The sequence below is a fragment of the Microchirus variegatus genome, assembly GCF_963457635.1.
Source record: "Microchirus variegatus genome assembly, chromosome: 13".
NCBI classification, from domain to species: domain Eukaryota; kingdom Metazoa; phylum Chordata; class Actinopteri; order Pleuronectiformes; family Soleidae; genus Microchirus; species Microchirus variegatus.
Window position 1 is genome coordinate 16,468,036 of NC_139814.1, and position 20,720 is coordinate 16,488,755.

General features: G+C 39.9%; 2 protein-coding genes across 2 annotated transcripts; both read left to right on the plus strand.

Moving 5' to 3' along the window:
* Window positions 1–648: 648 nt before the first annotated feature.
* On the plus strand, window positions 649–1,559 carry ccdc126 (coiled-coil domain containing 126; the record flags this gene model as incomplete). Its single annotated transcript, XM_083899287.1, has 2 exons — window positions 649–880; window positions 1,148–1,559. 2 exons carry the CDS (start codon window positions 649–651, stop codon window positions 1,351–1,353), a joined length of 438 nt encoding a protein of 145 aa, XP_083755413.1. The 3' UTR covers window positions 1,354–1,559.
* Window positions 1,560–3,945: 2,386 nt separating this feature from the next.
* On the plus strand, window positions 3,946–13,496 carry tra2a (transformer 2 alpha homolog). Its single transcript, XM_083899423.1, has 8 exons — window positions 3,946–4,083; window positions 6,314–6,447; window positions 6,575–6,734; window positions 9,839–10,027; window positions 10,370–10,485; window positions 10,741–10,890; window positions 10,971–11,041; window positions 11,183–13,496. Exons 1-8 carry the CDS (start codon window positions 4,048–4,050, stop codon window positions 11,191–11,193), a joined length of 867 nt encoding a protein of 288 aa, XP_083755549.1. The 5' UTR covers window positions 3,946–4,047; the 3' UTR covers window positions 11,194–13,496.
* The last annotated feature ends 7,224 nt before the right edge of the window (window positions 13,497–20,720 follow it).

Genomic DNA, 20,720 nt, shown 5'->3' on the forward strand with positions numbered 1-20,720 from the left:
GATTGCTTTTTAACTTGTTTTTTTATTGACTGATGTCTTGGTTTTGGATTTTTACATTGTTTTTAAAGGTGCTCTATAAATCTAGTATTTTTTTCATTTTTTGAAATGTCTGGTTCTTATAATGGTATAAAAACATGGACAATAATATAAGTGCTTCCATCTTGTAGTTAATTTTCTCTTTTCTCTCGTCTCTTTGTGTAATTTTCAACACAGTCAACCATGTCTGCGAAGGCCCTGCCTGGACACCCATTCTACATTTGTGACTTGGAGTTAGACGTCTTGAAACCAAGGCACCTTGCCAAAACCCCCTGACTCTTGGTGTCGCAGAGGGCGTCGACTTCTTTCTGTTTCCACTTCCTCACATCCGTTGTGTTCAGCATTTCCACGCCACTTGGTACTTGCAGGATGCTCTTGTGGTTCGAGAGACGTTTTTGACTGAATGGGGATCGGGCACAGGTGCGAGTTAAGTCGAGCGAGGTGCTGAATCCTTACTTGCTCGTGAAATGTGTTCCATTGGACTTTAACCTCTAACCCCTTGGTGGATAAAGACAAGAAAATAAGACCGTTTGCAAAAGACAAACAGTCACAGTCTTCATCAAGAGACGGTAGCTTCAGACCAGGCCTCTCCATCTCCCCCTCCCCTGTACCATGCTGGGGGCACTCCTGCGGAGGAACATGTCCCAGAAACTGGGTGTGCTGCTGCTGGTGTTTGGACTGGTGTGGGGTTTCATGCTGTTGCGATACACTGTGCAGCAGCCGCGACATCAGAGCAGTGCTGAGCTTCGCGAGCAGATCCTGGAGCTCAGTCGGCGATACGTCAAGGTTCTGACTGAGGAGAACCAGAACGGTGGACCGCAGGGAACCTCCATGGCTGGTTATGGTATGTATTTGTAAGGAAGTCATGTGTATGGAGGTGACTTGCCACTCTCCAGCATATAACATAGATAAACAGACATATAGGACATTCAAGTTTCCAGCAGCGAAGTAGGACATAGAAGTATAAAAGCATTGTAGATAACTGTAAATTATATAAGATTATATAGTGCAGGTGCTAAGTGTGCAGTGCAATACAACCAGTGTGAATTAATAAATAAATAACATTTACTCCTGTATTAACGTTGTGTGTTTCTTTCTCTTATTTTTACAGCTGACCTGAAGAGGACGATCGCTGTGTTGCTGGATGACATCCTCACACGACTGGTCAAACTGGAGGGGAAAATTGAACTGGTGGCCAACGCCTCCTCCACTAACGCTTCCCAAACAGCAGGGGGCGACCTCGCCTCCAGCCACCAAGGGACGTCCCGCCTTCACCCTCATGTCCCTCACAGGCCTCGACAGCATCAAGGAGCATAGTTTTATAGATGTATGGTGTTTTTTTTTTTTCTTTTTAGCTCGTCACACTTTTCAGGCATTAGTCACTGATGCAACGGCGTCGGACACATGCAAAGCAATAGAGAGACGTTTGATCATCCTCTTTAGATTTGGTATGCTTAACAAAAACGTTCAGCCAGCTCAGAGGGAAGCGAGAGGACTTTTCCATGCTCTGTCCTATCATATGCTGATATTTATTAATATTATTATTTTTACTAAGACTTTTCATTGCATTTCATATTTTTATCGCAGATTTTATTTGGCTTCAATTCTAGCGTTGTTTTAATCGCAGAGATTATTAAGTGAGCGCAAAGAGGTATAACCCTCATGGAACGGAGACTGAATCTCATTTGCTTTTATCATATATAAAATGGCTTCACACACCACTACCTACATTGTAAAACCTTTTTACAACACTGCTTCAACATATCAAAATGCTGAACTTGACGGCACAGTCACGATTGTGAGGAACATTTCACTTATTTGCTGGTGCAGTTGCTAAAATACTCTTATGAAGAAGAGTCTACTTAAAGCTTAAGCTTGTAGTGATTTTAAGCAAAAACAAAACTGTCTTCACCGGCAAGAGATAATCCAAAGAATGCTGTTTGCACTTCCATTGGAGTCTAGTATGTGTATTTACAGTTGCTGTGAGAATATTCAGGATTATTGCAGAATTCGATGGAACGATGCCTGTTTGCCAATGTTAACGTGAGCGTGTGTGTGTGTGTGTGTGTGTGTTTTGTCTCAGCGGTTACACAGAGGTGAGACTTCTGGGGCTATGTTCACATTACCAGCCATATATATGTTCACATCCCATTTGATTCTGATTCATTGCATGTCAGATATGACGGTTCACATTCATTTTCAATCATCACTTTCGCACTGAATTTGTGGATGGGATTTCACTCCCCTTGATGGGCACAACACACGCACAAAGGCTTAAAAGAACCCTTGACCACTGTCACTCATGTCACATGGCCACATATCAGATGCATGCTGAAGTGACACAAATTTGATTTGAAATTTTTGCTCAGATTTGTGTCCACACAGCCTGGAAAAAATATCAGCCATGAGTCACACCGATTACTGAAACACTTTATAAGACATTTTAGCCTGGTAATCTGAACGTAGCCCTAAATGCGCATATGGAGCAGATTGATTGTACTGTGTGGTTTGTTTTTAGCCCTGTAGTGCTCTTAAAATGACTTACTGGTGACTTACGGCTTACACATGTTCAGGGTTCATGATGCACTGTGACTCAACAGAGATTTTCTATAAAATGCCAAGCCCATCGCTCTGACATATTGATTCTCCTGGCTCGTCTGCTGAGTTTCTGAATAGAGTAAGAAACGGCTCTTCATCATAAGGACTTTGTTTTGCCACAAACTGAGAGCAATACTTTCATGAATTAATTGAGAATTGTATGAGACTAAAAACATGAAGAAAATGTGATAAAAAATATAAACCAATAGTAATAGTTTACCATGTACTTTGCGACATACTTTTGCTGACACATTACAAAGTTAATGATATGTGGAGTCCATGAAGCAGAACCTTTATTTTACTGTTGTTTTTAAAACTAGTTTGACTGTGTTTACACTGAGTGATGCCATACTTGTACTTAATGGTGGACCAGTCGGCTGCTGTGAAATAGCTTTACTAATAAATTGAGCTAAAGGAAAATTGTTCTTCCCCCAAATCACTGATTATATCACTCTTTAACGTGGTGTTTACGCATGAAATGTGAAAGGAAGAGTATTTGTTGGGCGATGGTGTGCAATGGCGTGATTCTATTCATCTATTCATGCCACATTTAGATCTGCGTGTGTGTGAGAGCGACAATGAAGGGAAAAGCTTTTAATACACGTTGACACAGGTCAACAAGTGAATTTTTCATTTTGATGAATTTTTTCTCAGGCATATGTTATGGTCCATGAGAAAATCTATAAACTTTTGCTAGACCAGGGTTTTTTGTTTTTCTTAACAATTGTTAATCTTGCGAGGTATGTATATTGACACTATGCCCTGTCTGACTGGTTTTTACTTTGCTCAAGACTTCTAGTTACATTGTGCTTCTTGACAGCTGTCAACCAAAGTTGCAAATAATATTTCTTTAAGTGAATATATGGTGAGTATATAAAATATGATTGTTGTCACAGCATAGGCAGCTCGTCAGTTTTGTCTGCAACACTTGTTTTAAAGAGAGGTCAAAATGGATTTATTGCCAACGAGTGTTAACATCTGAATGCTTCTTCTGAATGTTTCATTTGAATAACTATAACTTCCTTCATGTGGAAAAGCTTAACTTGTATGGCAAGCTGTTTCTCTCCTTAATAACACTGGAATAATAATCACTGGAATTGGAGATATTTACAAATAAACGCGACTTGATTGTGTATAACCCCGTACACGTGAATGGCAAAAGTGACGTCATTTTGAATGGTAAACAACAGATTTACAGTCATTTTGACTAGTCAAAATGACGTCACAGATAGCTGTCATGGTAATTCCGGGTTATGCAGGAAGAGGCGTGGTGAGGAGACGGGAAGTGATGTCACATTCTGCGCCATATACAAACCAGCTCACGCGCCATCTTTTAGCTAACAACCAGCTAAAGTGAAATACACATTAAACACCTCGAGTCAGTTTATTTCTGTCTTGAACGTTCAACGAACAATGAGTGACACTGAGAACGGAGACGGCGGAGCACGGGTAAGTTATATCACCAAATATGTCCCGTTCTCTCGACTCTTTTCTTGTCTTCCGTGTGGCTACTGTTAACAGTACAGCAGACATCCCTGCTAGCTGATTTTAATTTTAGCTAATGCTACATTGCTAGCCTAATACCCCACGTTACATGGCAGCTGTTTATGTTTCAGAGGCAGAGAGGCGTTCTGCATTAAACTCTAGCAGATAAAGTCATTGAAACAATTCACGCAATAGTTAGCCGCTCTGCTAGCACGACTGTGTCCACCAAACCCATTGAGCATTAGCAAGCAAGCGTGAGACTGTTAACACGGTGTGATCGTAATACAATGTCACTATGTGGGCTGCACGGTATTGGGAAAATATGCGATAACGCAGTCGATAACTGATGACTGTCTGAATTGCGATAAATAATCAAAAACACCACACATATATTCAACAGTAATGCATTATTTCTAAACGGATTTAAAAACGGAGGTCTGCAACTAACGATTGTTTTCATAATCTGTTTATTTTCTCAATTAGTAGAGCACTTTTTTGCTATATAAACTGTTGACAAATCTCGATCGTTGTTTGCCAAACCTGGAAATGATGTACTCGAATGTCTTGGGTTTTTTTTCTCCACAAACGGGTTTCTTTGTTATATAGAGCAAACAACAGGAAATAATTCATATTTAAGTAGCTGATGCAACCCACCAAATAATGTATTGTTATTATTTTGGTTTCTCAACCCATGAAGTGGAAGTGCCGCCATATCGAAAAATTATATTAAAATTATATTAACACTTTTGTAGAATTTGGCAAAAAAAACACATTCTACATTTATCGCAGTTCAAGCCGTATTGATGCATGTGTTTATTTATATTTTGAGATGTGTTATTGATATCGCACTAACTATACATTTTCAACATACTGTGTAGCCCTACTCTATGTATTTTCAGTTCAATCTGTTGCATTATAGGATTACCTCTTATGGCGTTGATTAGTGGACACCTGGGTTTTTGTTTTGTCTGCAGCATTTAAATATGTAGTAGGGTTGAACAGTTCATTATTTTCAAATCGAAATCACAATTTGAAAAGCATTTACTATACAATTGCACAGGCGAGAATAATTTCCTCTATAGTTAATTGGTCATGTAAGAATCTATTTCATACATGTTGGTAAAGATATATTTAAGTCCTCATCCTTGCAGTAAAATATAGAATAGTTAATGTCGTGGTGGTTGTAAATAAATCTATTTCACAGTGCAATATCCGTCAGAAAAAAATTAATTGGATATTTTCACCAAATTGTTCAGCCCTATTATATACATGTAGCCATAAGCCACTCTTTCTTCCCCGCTTTCATGGTCTGAATTAACAATCTGAAACGCAGCTAAAACACACAATCTTAAGTTTTCTACTTGTGAATTATTTATAGATAACTTACATTGTTGTAACGTTGCTAATTTACACACATATAAAATTACCTGTACTGCATTTCATATACGATTTTCTTCTCTTTTCTCAAATCTATAACCTTAATTTTATTGAATGTTCTTTTTTCATTAAGGTTATTGATCGTGAAGGATTTGAAGAGTTTTATCCAAGAATGATGAAGAAAAATTTCAAGATAAAAGAAGGCTAATGAAAACATGTACAGAGCAGAACATAGACGTGCAAAAGGGAGGAAAATGTGACGGAAGAATGGTGTCAGATAGAAGCGCTTGCAGTGTAATGGCTAAAATGAAAACCGTTTTCAATTTGGGTGACGAGAGGAAAAACTGACCTGGAATCAGAAAATGAGAAAACTGAAAAAAGAAGAACGAAGAAGGATAGAAATCCTGAGAGAAAGGAGTAGCGTGTAAAGAATCTGGAAGAATGAATGTGTCTCTAGGTTAAGTAAATACACTGTTTGTGTTACTCATGTTTTTTCTTTACTATGCTCCCTTTCTGATACATAATCATGCATGTTGTAGTTTTTCCTTGGACTTCTCAGGTTGGCATTGAAATAGGCCTTTCATGTGCATTTGTTATATCTAGTTAATATAATGCTGCACTGTATGCTAGACACTAAATTATTGAGGTTGTAAGATTACTAACCCTTTTCTTCACAGTACATATATATTAGACACGTGAACTCTATCTGTACAGCATACTCTACCACATCTCACTTTGTGCTTGATTTGTGTTTGTGTAAGAGCAAATAAATACATTTGTTCATAAGAACGTTGTTAACATGCTGCTGTGGCAATAGGGGTCACGGTCCCCATCTAAATCAGATCATGGGAGTCCAGCTCGGGCCAAGTCGGAGAGCAGGTCTGGCTCGCCAAGCCCATCCCGGGCCTCCAAACGCTCTGAGTCTAGATCCCGCTCTTGGTCAAAGTCTAGGTATGTTGTATATTCTTTTATTACCTTATCACACATACAAACACACACAATAATTGGTTGCTCTGAAATTCTTTACCATCATCTTTTATCTGTCTGTGCGTGTCCTCCTCTGCTCCATTCTCTGCAGGTCTCGTTCTCGGCGGCACTCGTACCGCCGCTACAGCCGCTCACGCTCCCGGTCCCACTCACACCGGAGGAAGTCCCGTTCTCGTTCCTACAGCCCTGAGTCCCGTCGCAGGAGGAGCCAGAGCAATTCCCCTAACCGCCGCCGCCACACTGGCAGCAGGGTGAGTTAGACAAGCCCATAACATACCGAAGGCCACTTAATGTATGCTTGCTCGCAGATATTTATAGTAAGATGTTCATTCTGACACTCTGAATATGGTCACAGTCTTGAGATTGGGTTGTAAAACATCCTAGCCTGTAACTAGTGGGAACACAGGCATTTACTCCATTACATACCAACATTACTTCAAAAAGTTTTGGGGAAGTATTCTATATGTTTTAAGATAGATATGTCTTCTAAGTTGGGAAACAAATATTTATGGTTTTGGCAAGATCTGAAACAAACTTGTGGTGGTAGCTGGTGCAGAGAGATGCAACATTATGGGTCTTACATGTGACAACAACAAGAATGAGTCGCCACATACACTAGGCTTTGAATAGTTTTTAGAATGATGTGCAACAAGAGGAAGCAGATACGATTTTGCCCCTTTTTGCACTCAAGACAGGCATGACTAGGCCTGCAGCAGCTTACAGGCAGAGGTCAAGTTATAGGTGCTGAATACCCTGAAGTGTCTTGTAGCCAAAACACAGTACACAGTCGGAGATGAACTGAAAGGAGAAAATGAGTTGATTTGCCTCATCTGTAAAAGAGTTGTCATTTTCTTACCTAAAACCAAAGAACTCAGTATTGCATGCATCAATGTTTCTGTGGTTTTGTAATTGCACTGTTAAAAACATGACAGCAATAATAAATGAATTAAATCTTTTCTTTTTATGTCACATTTAAATGCATTTCTCATTGTGATATTTGTGAGCAGGACCTTTTTTAGATGATTGTGGTTAATGCTGTGGGAAACCACTTTGACATGACATTTAATAACCCCTTTCATTAACACCCCCCCCCCCTTTCATTATATCAACAGAGCCATGGCTTCACAAAAGAAGTAAGCAGCCATGGTGGTGATGGTGATGTCAGGGTACGTGGACTTTCTAAAGTATTGGGTAATATTTGTGAGTGTGTCAAAGGTGATGGTTGTTGTTATACTTATACTGTATATTGCGATTATGGGACTAAAATGTAGTAATTCGGATTGATATAAAATGTACAAAATGATGCGAAATTGACATTTGGGCAGTGTCAACATTTCTGTGTTAAAATACATGTTATCATTGTTATGGCCATACATACATAGTCCGGTGTGTGTTTATGTCTGTTTTGTTAAAATCACCAGCACTGGCATATACAGTCGTAGGATAATAATAATAATAATAAGTTTCACTTGTGTATTTTACCAACACATGGTATCAAATAGGACGTAGATAACGCTTAAATAGAGATCTCCCTTTCTTTGTTGGCTTGTGTGTGCCAGTACTATGTTTTCTTGCAGCACCATGTTTGACCATAGATTTGTACAGCCTTAAGAGGTCCATGTGATAATGCAAACAGCAATTATGTGAGGTTTCCAAAGCAAGCAGCTTGTAAATGAAATGGTTTGTGTTATGCATACATGCCCCCTGTGGTATCTTTTGTTTTTTAAGTGTTTTAAGGGGTTATTAACCTCTTCTTCACGGTTGCCCCCGGGATCAGGGGCAGCGTCAGACGCAGCGACAAAAGCATCATAAAACCATATCTAACTTCAACAAAAACAGACCTGCTGCATACCCACAGAAAGGTCAGGAACTCAGCTAGAAGCTCATAAAAATCATTCTTATGTTCACGAAACACAATTAAAACACCGATTGATCAAACAGCAGGAGCGGAAAAGAACCGTCACAGCGCACACATTGAAAAGCGGCACCGGAGCGCCAGCGTGATTATGTAAACAAAAAAAACATGTGTCGGCTGGACAGCGGAGAATCTAAAGATTCCAGCGGTACAATTTTTATCACTCTAAGACCAAGATTCAAGGATCCAGGACCAAAATAAGAGCAAACTTTAAAGAAATACAACCAGAAATATTGTCTTACCTTTGCTGTTTATCAAAACAAATTATTTCCACTGGAAGAAAACCCCTTCTAATGAAGAACTACACTTTCCAGCATGCTTTGGGGACAAATCCCGGTCTGATTGATCATTACAGAGCGACATTAGATCGTTCTGATTAGAGAAGGGCGAATGTCCGCCCAAATGCGTCATATGCATTTGTGTCCTTTTGACTCGCTAATGAAGTCATTCACACGCATTTGGAGACCGGGGTCTGATTCTACCGGTTTAGACGTTTAAAACGAGCTGTCAATCACCCAAATTGACCAAGGTAAGCCAGAGCTATGGCGCTGCGTAACTGAAGACACTTCAGAGCCACAGAGTTGTTTTTACGCACCGCACAGGGAGCATCGATTTTAGGCGAGTTATTATACTTTTTTTTTTTTTTTCAAAACAAGTTCTATTTAGACCTGTAGTGACATATAAATAAAATTAAATTGGTTTTTAATAATTTTGTACCTAAGAAATCTCAAATGGCACAGATGGTGCCAAGCTGAACCAAAAGTGAGAACGCCCAGACATCTCTTTACTAAAACCGCTGTAATTTCACTCTGCTTTATTTCAGCAGCATCAGACTTTGCACAGCTCATGTCCACATGTTGTTACATGACCTCCATGTGTTTTTAAGCTCCTACTGCATATTTTAAAGGTGATATTTGCTTTAAAATGCAATATTTTTTTAGGCGAGAGAAAAAAAACCTTCAGTTATGCTGTGTTCCATGTACATTTACTCTGACACAGTGACATCTACAGTGAAACTTACACCTCTGGTGGAATCTCACAAGTGTTATCTGTATTTTGATACCAAGATAATCCACATAGAGCTTGTAACTGCATAGGTTTCTATTTAGTTTGGGCATGTCATTTTCGAGCAGGGACTCCAAAAGGAGGGTCAGGGATGAAGAGGTTAAAGCTGTCACATTTAATCCACTGTTGCACTGGTACAACTAAGAGATGCTAAGAGGGGAGTTTTAACACCCCGGCTTCTTGCAAATGTATAAATATGGACATTTTTAAACATTCTGAATGAATTGTTGTTGGATATTTCCTCAGTGGTTTACCATTGCTCATTTTCTGTGCTTTAAGTTTGAAGACGTACTGATAAAGTCTGTTTCATGTTTTGCTTCCTAAAACAAATCCAGTTTAACACTAACCTTACCTTTTATTCGTTGACCTTTCCAGGCAAACCCTGACCCCAGCACTTGTGTGGGAGTTTTTGGCTTGAGCCTGTACACCACAGAGCGTGACCTGAGGGAGGTGTTTTCGCGTTACGGTCCTCTGGCTGGGGTCAACGTGGTGTACGACCAGCGTACGGGTCGCTCCCGTGGCTTTGCCTTTGTTTATTTCGAGAGGATGGAGGATTCCAAAGAGGTATGTGGAAGTGTTTGCAATCTTAAGATGGTTAATGAGCTCTGCTCCTGATCTCAGAGTAATAATTTATTATGTTTAGTTGTGTCTGAAGTACTAACATTATTGCATATAGATATTGTTTGGATTTTCATAGTTTTACATGCAGGTTCAACGGTCTTAAAAGGTCTCTCCCCATATTAAAAGAGGTGTGATTACATGCCATGGCCACTAGGTGTCTGCCTTGCACAAATTCCCCCAGCTTGCAGCCACGCAGCTCATAGCAAGGGTCAGTTAACTGAGTGTAATGTAGGTTAGATTTTGGGTTTTGCAATAGTCTTAAAACATCTTCCTCTTGTTCTTCAGGCAATGGAGCGAGCCAACGGTATGGAGCTGGACGGCAGGCGCATCAGAGTGGATTATTCCATCACCAAACGTGCACACACCCCCACGCCAGGGATCTACATGGGCCGACCAACTCAGTAAGTTCCGACGCTGTTGAGGCTTACACGTCCTGTTTCCTGTGTGGCTTCACATAAATGTTCATTTGATCCATTAGGAGTAATGATTTAAAATGCAGTGCAGTATCCTGGCACCAGCATTTCATTTGTGTGTCTATGTTGTGTGTTTTCCTTGACACACATTTATGATTTATAACCATTTTCAGTGGAGACATGATCCTGAAAAGTATGGCTTTGTTCCTCTCATTTCAACAGTAATGGAGGCGGTGGTGGCAGCGGTGGCAGCGGCGGTGGTGGTGGTGGTAGTGGAGGAGGAGGCGGTGGTGGTAGCAGCAGCAGCAGCTCAAGCAGGAGGGGAAGAGACTCCTACTATGATCGTGGATACGACCGTTATGACAGATACGATGAATATGATTATAGGTACAGGTGAGTGATTATTTTCTGACTATACCAAGTTAATATTTTAATCTTACTTTACCAAGCGTTTGTTTCATCTTTCTTTGCAGTCGCAGACGCTCGCCATCGCCTTACTACAGTCGATACAGGTCTCGCTCGCGGTCTCGTTCCTATAGCCCACGTAAGTGTGCAGACGTCATCCTCAGACTGTTGCTAATAAGACTATTTTCAGTATCATTGTATGATACAGACAACTCCATTGAGTGTTTGTGTTTTTGACTCATTCCTTTGCTAATCTGAACTTTATATCTTCTTTTCACAGGACGATACTAAGACTAAAGTCTTCCCGTCAGTACTTGGTGTGTGACACATCAAGGCGTCTGTATCAGCAGAAACTCTTTTAAGTTTGAGATAGTTCTTGTTTACACGCAGTAGATGATGTCTTAATTTTTTAGACGTGTTTGATACATCCACTTTGAATGTGAGCAAAGAACTGTCGGAGTTTTCTGTGGCAATGATACATTTTCTTCCTTTTGAGACGTTTGCATTGACCACTGTTGACATTTTCCTAACCTGGTGTGGAAGGTTAATGTTATAATTTGCATTTATTAAGTAAATTTAACAATGTGTGTGTATATACAGTGAAGATTGCTTGGTTTAAGCGGTTAATTGGTAAGTAGCAGGTGAAACAGGGCTGTAAAAATAAAGGGTTTTTCCGTTATGGGTTGGTTCTCTGCTCACATTCACGTTTTCTGTTTTTATTAATGGAGTCATCGTTTAGGTTTTTCTAGAGTATAATGTTTGCTTCTTTTTTATTGTTTCTTTCTATGGAAATACAGACGAATGAAAACAAAGTATTTAAGGCCTTTGTCTGACTTAATGTGCATGAAATTGAAGTTTGTCTGTAATGGGTGGGATAAGTGGAGTGAAAATAAGAAGTGAGAGTTTCACAAAACAAGACCAGCGCCAAGATGTTTCATCACAAGTTTACGGGAACCACTTTTTGAAAACAAAACTGAATGTAAATGTTCAGTTTCTCCGAGTCAGGCTTCACCAATGAAAACGGGCACAGTTTGTTTTATTGTGAGACTTTAATTGTGTAACGTACACAGTTTATATGTCAAAAAAGGACACATTTTTCAGACCATTTTGACATTTGTGAGACAATGTTTCCACTCTCCCTGCATCAACCTAACCCTGTGCATCAAGAGAGAACACAAAAAAGGTAAATTCATGGAGGGAAGAGGATCTTGAAGCTGAGTTACAGTAATACATAGATGTGGAGGACTATTTCTGGAAACCTAGACCCTAATAATATAGGCACGCGTTTGGATGTGGTTTATAATCACTATAGATATGTTGTGGGGCCCCTCAAAGTTCTGCCATCATTCCCACTGAATTCCTATGTAGCCACTATTTCTGTAAAGCAAAGTGTTCAAGTGTGAGTTTTTAAGAAATTGGGAATTGAAATTGTCCTCGAGTTCACCTTGAGTTTTATTTGAGGTCAAATAAGAACACATTTAGCCTGTATTGCTGAGTTGGCCCCACTTGGAGAGGTTTTCTTTAGCGTATTAAAGAGGTCTGGATATATTCAGATATCTAAAGTGATGGAAATTGGTTGTTTAGTGAAAATCGGTCATTAAACTGGCTTACTTGTCTAATTTAAGTTCTGTCACCACATACACTGAAATTAATATTCGGCCACTTTTGTGATTTAACTCCCCTCTAAGGTTTAAAAAAATAGTGTCACTGGTTTGGTGGAAATCACACAACTACAATTAATGCAATTCAGAGTGTTGCATTTGTGTCAATAACAGTCAAGCACCGACTAATCAAATTCAGCTTAGGGCCTCATAAAGGCTTGGGCCAGCGCTGCTATATTATTGGTTTGTTGTAAATTAAGTCAAATTTGTGCTTCTGTTGCCTGATATCAGCAGTTCTCCTTGTACGGAACGAAGAAAAACACTGATAATTCTCCTGATCTTTAGTTTGGATGTGAGGCTTTGTTGTTAGCGGGTGAATTTCCCTTCTCTTTATTGAAATGACACGGGTGTCGTGGCAGAGGCTATCTGACCAGTAGGGGACAGAATGGGTATTCTTAGAGCCGATCCCCTGCAGCGATAACTCGACTGAAGAACTTGGGGACTCAGATATTCAGACAGACCGATTCATGTAAATTATTTTCTGCCTCAGAGGGAGAACAATACGGGGAGTACTTTGATCTGAAGCCGTCTGTGTCTCCGACAACACAATCTACATGAAATCTACTGCCACCATCTTGTTTCCCAACAACTTATATCACAGTTTTTTTTTTTTTTTTACTGCATCACTGGTCAATGATTTATTTGACAGAACTGAACACCTGGTGTAACCTGTGGCTTTAATTGTGTGATTCAAGGGGGGAGGGTGGATAACGTACAGGACAATGTCTGAAGGTTATCAGGCAAAAAAAAGAAGCATGTTCTTGTTTTGTATACGGCAAGGCACACAAGATGGCTGGTGGAGGGCTGAATTCCACAACTCCTGTTCTTTCCATCTAAGCAATAATAATAATAATAATAATAATCATGTGGAATAAAATAAACCACCGGCTGTTTGTCATATTTGAAACAAATGACCCTTTTCTTCATTTTAGTTTGGGCTTATCTGTGATTTATTGGTTTTACCGAAGACACCTTTTGGAGGTGGAATTATTTCATGTATTTATATGTGCCCAATTTTGACAATAAATATGTATACTCCGTGCCTGAAATGTGTTTATTTCTTTAAAACTGTAAGCATTCGTCTTCATTTAATTTTTTTTTCTTTGATTAACCTTAAAACAGTATGTAAAGCTATGAATTAGACAAAAGTGGCAACAGTTGGTCACAACACTGAAGACTTGCTATTTCAAAAACTATGTTAAATCCATAATTTAAATAATGACAGTGAGTCCACAATCAAAATGAACAGATAATAAGATACAGCACTTTCCCTTTAAGCAGCTATTAGCATGGATTAAATAATTACCACATGCAAACATAGTATCTTAATGTAAAATTACAAGTGCAGAAAACCTGAAATCATTTAAAATCTTTAAGGAAAAACAAACATAAAGACAAATCTGGTTGCTTTTGAGGGGTTAAGACGTGCATTTTTCGCAGCAACACAGGGCCTACAGTCAAACTGATCAATGAAGTAACATGAGCCAGAGGAGATATGGTCCTACAACAGAGACCATGTTATATATATATATATATATACACATACATATATATATATATGCTGAAACATTGCAATGTAGTGGAACACAAGTCTGCAGATTATCATGTGATCCTGGTGAAAACAGCCACTTCCATCACTATATATATATACATATACATATACATATATATATATATATATATATATATATATATATATATATATATATATATATATATATATATATATATACATATGCTGCATGCATGTACTTTTAACAGTATAATTTGAAATGTGTGTTACAATAATCTGCATTTATCAAAAAAGCAAAATCAAATGACATTTTTTCCCCCCTTTTCACACCCTGCTTTATGTATAGATTAGTTTATATAAAAATAACCAAATTACTTTGTAAAACTGCTGTTACATGAGTTTGTCTGGTGTAAACATCACATTTAAACAAAACAGGTGTTTTAAGAATTACTTAAAAAAAATTGTATTTGCATTTAAATAATATTTTCTATCACTGGGGTGACCTTAACTGACCATACCAATTTTCCAGGATTGGACTTTTTGTGCCAGAAAATAAGAAAATCTACTTTATAAACTGGGATTATTCAATTAAAAATAACACAGAAATGCATGATAATTTAGCCAGCAAGATTAAACTCGTTATTTGCTGTGTTTTTTTAAAAAAGAGGGGGGAAATGTTTGGAAGAGGCACGAACCGCCATTTTCTAATGGAGATGATGGTTGGTCATGTCAGAGGAGATAATGTGTGTGAGGAGAGGACCAACGTGCCTGCTAAACAAATGTGTGTGTGTGTGTGTGTGTGTGTGTGTGTGTGTGTGTGTGTGCATGCACGCAAACTTGCACGATAAGAGCAAAACGTGCAGAACAAGTTTGCGTCAGTTAATGTTTACTGTTTTAAAAGCCTGCAGATTCTCCTCAACATGGCGCGCACACACACACACACACACACACACACCACAGTCCTCCATTCCTCTGCCTGCTGCTGTGTCCGAGTCTGTGGGTTTAATGGAAACAACTCAAGTGGAAAGAAAACAACTTCACACGTTTTTTATCTCCTAATAATAAATAAAATAAATGAAAAGCAGTCTCACCGGAGGTTAGAATCCCCTTGAATGAATGAATGAATGAATGAGTGTATGGTGGGTTTTTTTTTGTTGTTGTAAAAGGAGAGAGAGCCTTGCGCTTTGCGGCGTGGATTCTATCTTGGAGAGAGGCCAACAGTGCAAAGTTTGGTCTATAAGCTGCGTTTTTTTACTTAAACAATCTGCCTCCCCCTGCTTTTCTCTCCCCCCTCTCCCTCTCCCTCTCTCTCTATCCCTGCCTGTGTTTTAACAGTTGTCGGTTCTTCCCCTTCTCTGGTGTTTAACCGCACAAATCTTTCCCCCCTCTCAACATATTGGACAAACTTTATGTCACTTCGCCCCCTATGGAATTTGTCCATAGCGCGCGCGCGCGTGCGTCCAAAGACTTGGAGGGCGGGGGGGGCGGGGCGCGGAGACTTTCTGTACATTCCTCAGCAATACATTCACTACTGCTCCTTCCCACACACACACACACACGGTCAGCCATGCATCAGCTCATTGAAACCGACAGAGCCAGTCGTGCACTCCTGACATGACTGCTGCCTCTATATAAGACTCCATATTCACACACACACGTGCGCGCCTTTCCTTGTTCCATTCGCAGCGGAAATCATTAAAAGTCACCTATATGTGGTTATGAAAAATTGTCGGAGCCCAAATGTGCCAGAAGTTATTAAATTAATCCTTTATATACATAAACGTATATGAATCCGGGTTATTTTAGCCTTCAAATACATTATAAAACGTTCACATAAAGCGGATTTAAAAGACAAAAATTGTGCCTTTTAAAAAAAATTGTATTTATTAATCTTGTTTATGTATATTTGCAGTGCATGGATCAAAATGGCTGTGAGAGGAGGCGCGGATTTGGTGCCCGTCTCGTGTTTCGTTCCATCTTTACGTCCTGGAACAAAAGCGCGCAGCAGCACAGAGAACGTGTGTGTGTGGAGACGCACAGTTGGCGCGCTGATTCATATAGAATAACGGAACCCGAGGAGCCAATGAACGAGCGCGCTGAGGCCGAGACCAGCTGCAGCGGTACGGGTCCGGGCTGCGGCCTCCTGATTGGCCGAGAGGGCGCGACCAATCAGAGGCGGCGGTGTGTTTGCTCAGCAGCGAGAGAGGTGAACACACACACACACACACACACACACACACACACACACACACACACACACACACACACACACACACACACACACACACACACACACACATGGCCCAGAGTGAGCCAGTGGCTGAAGGGCCCACTAAACCAACACTCCCCCTGTAACCTCTTTACACGAGCATGCACACACACACACACACACACACACCTATAAGCCTATGTTTGTGTGTGTGTGTGTGCACATTGCAGGGACACACTGCTATAATTTCACCCTGCACTGCAAGTGCAAGGCTGCTGTAAAGCATGTTAGCATGTCACATGATCCACCTAAACTCACTCCCTTTTCAGCACTTTTTTTTCTGAATTAAATGTGACATTAATTGACAACTACAAGGATGTTTGACTCCAGTTGTACTTGTACATAGAAGACGTACAGTATAAGGACAAAAGAAACAACTACATATAGTATTCTGTTCCTCTGTACGCTTAAGCATACAAGTCAGTGTTGTAATGTTAAGTACAAATACTTTGTTACAGTACACTTTGTTACTGTACTGAAGTACAACAATTCACGTATCTATACTGTACTTTTTTTAAATTTATATTTGTTGCAACTTTTATTCCACTACATTTCCTCTAACTGTCGTTGTTACTCGTTACTACCAAATATTATCAGAAGAAGAAGAGTTGGTATTATGGTCTGTATTTATATAGAGCTTTTCTAGTCTTGATGAGCTGCTTTACGCTATAGTTTTGCCATTCACCCATTCATACACTGCAATGTGGGTTTAAGTGTCATGCTCAAGGACACATATAGACTAGCAGAGCCAGGAATTGAACCCACAACCTTCCAGTTGAAAGACAACCATGGCTCAATCCTAACTCCTCACTTTTTTTTAATACTTCCACACATGTAAACTTAACTTACATTTAATTACTGTTGATACTAAAGTACAGTAAATGTTACTTTTACTGAAGTAATATTATTAAAAACTTCTACCGAAGTCATTTTCTGGTAAGATACTTGTACTTTTACTCAAGTAGCCCTTTTAGGTACCTTATACAATACTGATAAAAATAAAATAAAGCGAGCAAATAAATTAAACAGATTTTAAATTAAACAGAAGAGCAGTGCAGGACAGTAACAAATGACATACATACACATACACACATATATATACACACATACAGCAGGGGCCTCAAACTCAAAATGCCCTGGGGGCCAGTGAACTTCTAGTCTGGTCAGAAGGGTCTGGGTTAAGTGAAAAAAAAAGTCCAACAATTCTGGAAAAACGGTTTAGTGATTAGAAATTAAAATTACATCTTGATAATCCATCATGATGTTGCAATTCCAAATATTTGAATATTTAGGATGACGTTGCACACCACAAGTTTTTTTTCGTTATGATATATAGTTTTACGACAACAACAAAAAACAACAACATATTTATGACGCAAAATGAATGTAAATAACAAAAACAGGCAGAAATGAAACATCAAATCAATATATGTGTATGCATACAATTGTAATTAAAACACTAGACAATAAAATGTTGTATTGAATTGAATCATTTCAAAATAAGTGTAGGGCCACAGGACATCAACTGGCGGGCCGCATGTGGCCCGCGGGCCGCGAGTTTGAGACCCCTGACTCTGCTTAACTGTGTGAAGTAAAACATACATATTTTGAATATATATATATATATATATAATATTTGTTTATGAACTACAGAAAGCTACATACAGCTAACCTGTAACAAAAAATTACACTAAAACAAACCTAACACCAGATAAAATATTGTACCCAAGTAAAAGTACCAATACTTTGATGAAATATTACTCAAGTAGAAGTAAAAGTAGTCATCTGAAAATGTACTCAATTAGAAGTAAAAAGTAGTTCATTTGAAATGTACTTTAAGTAAAAGTTACTTAGTTACTTTGTGTGGGGTGTGAGGGTAGTAGAAATATGACAAGGGGTCAGAAATCCAAAACTATTTTGGAGCTCACGCGCCCGGAGCGACACAGGATATTACGTCACTTTTGACGCGCGTCCTCTATGTTCACGCACCAGTGCTGGTGCTAATCACATCATCATTGGTCTGGTTCTGGTGTATATTTTCCCCGTGTAGGTCTTCATTGTGCTGAATTTTTATTTTTACTCAGTAATGGATAGGATTTATACAGTAACTTAGTACAATACTTGAGTCAATACGTACTCAAGGAAAATACAAAATCCTGATTTTAAATTGTACTTAAAATACACACAAAAAAGTATTCAATACAGTAACTTGAGTAAATGTATTTTGTTACTTTCCACCTCTGCCTGACACAGGCATAAAAGTGAGTTAGCATAAATTAACTTTTTCATTCACATTGGTACAGATGTTGACACTCGTATCTCATCATGGACGACTCGACTGACATAACCCACAGAAGTTAAATGCTCGCTATAGAGCCACACGCAGTACGATGTTAGAATACTGCTGTCGCGTACATGTACGTGTACGTGTACAATGAGTCAGATTATACAGTCACATGTGTACATGTATGTAGCCTTAAACCTGCTGGGTTAAAGCTGGATTTTTAAGTTTATTCATATGTAAGTGACCAAATGAACATACACTCAGTTTTTTTTTTCAGGTGTTGTAGCCAAGTGCCTCAGGATATGTGTGCGTGTACACACACATATATATATATATATATATATATATATATATTTGATTTGCTTCTATACAAATAAAGCAGATTTAATGTGAAGTCATTTTTTCTGTGTCATAATATAATGGGATGCTTTAATGATGTCATATGAGTTATGCCATGTGTGTTGGTGGTAAATCTGTATGTTTTTTTTTTTTTTTATTTTAAACACAGCTCTGTGATGATCAACCTTTACCCCATGAGCCCCATCAGGTACAGACGGATCCACCCATCAGTCTTTGCTGCTGTGACCTACGCCTGAACCACAGGCCTTCGACTATGATTTACTCAGGTCCTTATGGACAATTGGAGGAATATTCCACACGTGACACAACAGTACAATCCCTCCATATTGGACACTAGAGGCACTATGGAGCAGGAGGACCCCTCTCTCTCTCTCTAGAAAATGGAAATCCATACCGGAGGTAGAGCAGCAAGGCTTTTTTTGCCATGTGCCCTCCTCGCTCCACATGGCCAGCACTTCCTCCCTCACACCACAGGGCTCTGGAAGTTGTAGTGAAACAAAGTGGAAACACTCAGAGACACAGTGACCTCCCCCTCCTCAATAGTATTTTTTACGTGATAATGATTAAGTTGGGTCTTGCTGTTGGACTTTGAGTCGTGGATTAGAAGAGTGGGGGGTGGGTGGGTATCATAGCTCCACTCAGGGAAGATGGATGCCGCCATGTGGCGGTATGGATGGCGGTGTAGGCTACGTGTCATTCCCACATTGCGCGAGGGCCCAAACAGGGACATACGGAGAGGGTGAGTGGCGTTAGGGCCCTCTCTGCTCAGCATTTTTCTCATTAAATTTGCAATTAAACTACACGGTGCAATATTATGTATGAATAGATCCACCCCTCCTTCTTTTTTCTTTTTTTTTTTTGCCCCCATCATCCTGTGTCATCAGTACGGCGCACTTTAACACAGCCGTGCGCACAAACCCCCGCAATATCAGCGTCTTCCTCCTATGGGCGTGCGTGAGCGCGCTGCCATTTTTTACTATTCCCCAACCGACCAATCAGAGGCGAGCGTTCGCAGAGAAAGGCACACGAATGTGATTCTAGTAAAGGCACACTGGGTTCTCACGGAATCCCTTTACGCACACAGCTCGCTAAACCCCCCCCCCCACCCACACCCCGCCAATACCAATCCCCTCCTTTTTCTCTCCACTCCCCTCCGCCTGTCCCCACCCCAGATTCCCGTGCAATTTTCCCCAATCCCAAACACTTAATTGAGCAATTGGGATTCCTCACGTGTGGGCTGATTTGTAGTTTGAACACGTGGCTCATTCAAAAAACCGGAGTAGCAGAGGATTTTTTTTTCTCCCTCTCCCCCCTTTCTTCTTCTTCTTCTTCTTCTTATTCTAGGCTCTGGACTAAGAGGCGGGCGCCAGCCTTACCGTGTGTGACACTCTCTGTCTCTTTGCCAAAGGGGTTTTGGAGGAAGACACAAAGTAGTTTCTCCTCCTTTTTTTTTCGCCCAGCCCGCCATCGTTTGGAGATTAATAATTGAGCATTTATTCATTGCGCGATAGGAGACGGAGGGGCGAGGGAGCGCAGCGCAAACGCACTGTGTGAGGCTGCCAGTTTAAATCTATCTGTGGCTTGAACGACCGGGAAGCACGCCACGGTCACTCCGTAGTAGTAGAGGCGATTTGGGCTACTCCAAAAAAAAAAAAACACAGTGCACATCCGTGAGCGCAGAAACAACCGCCTCTCCCTCAGCGTAAAGATTGTCTCTTCGCGGCACACAAC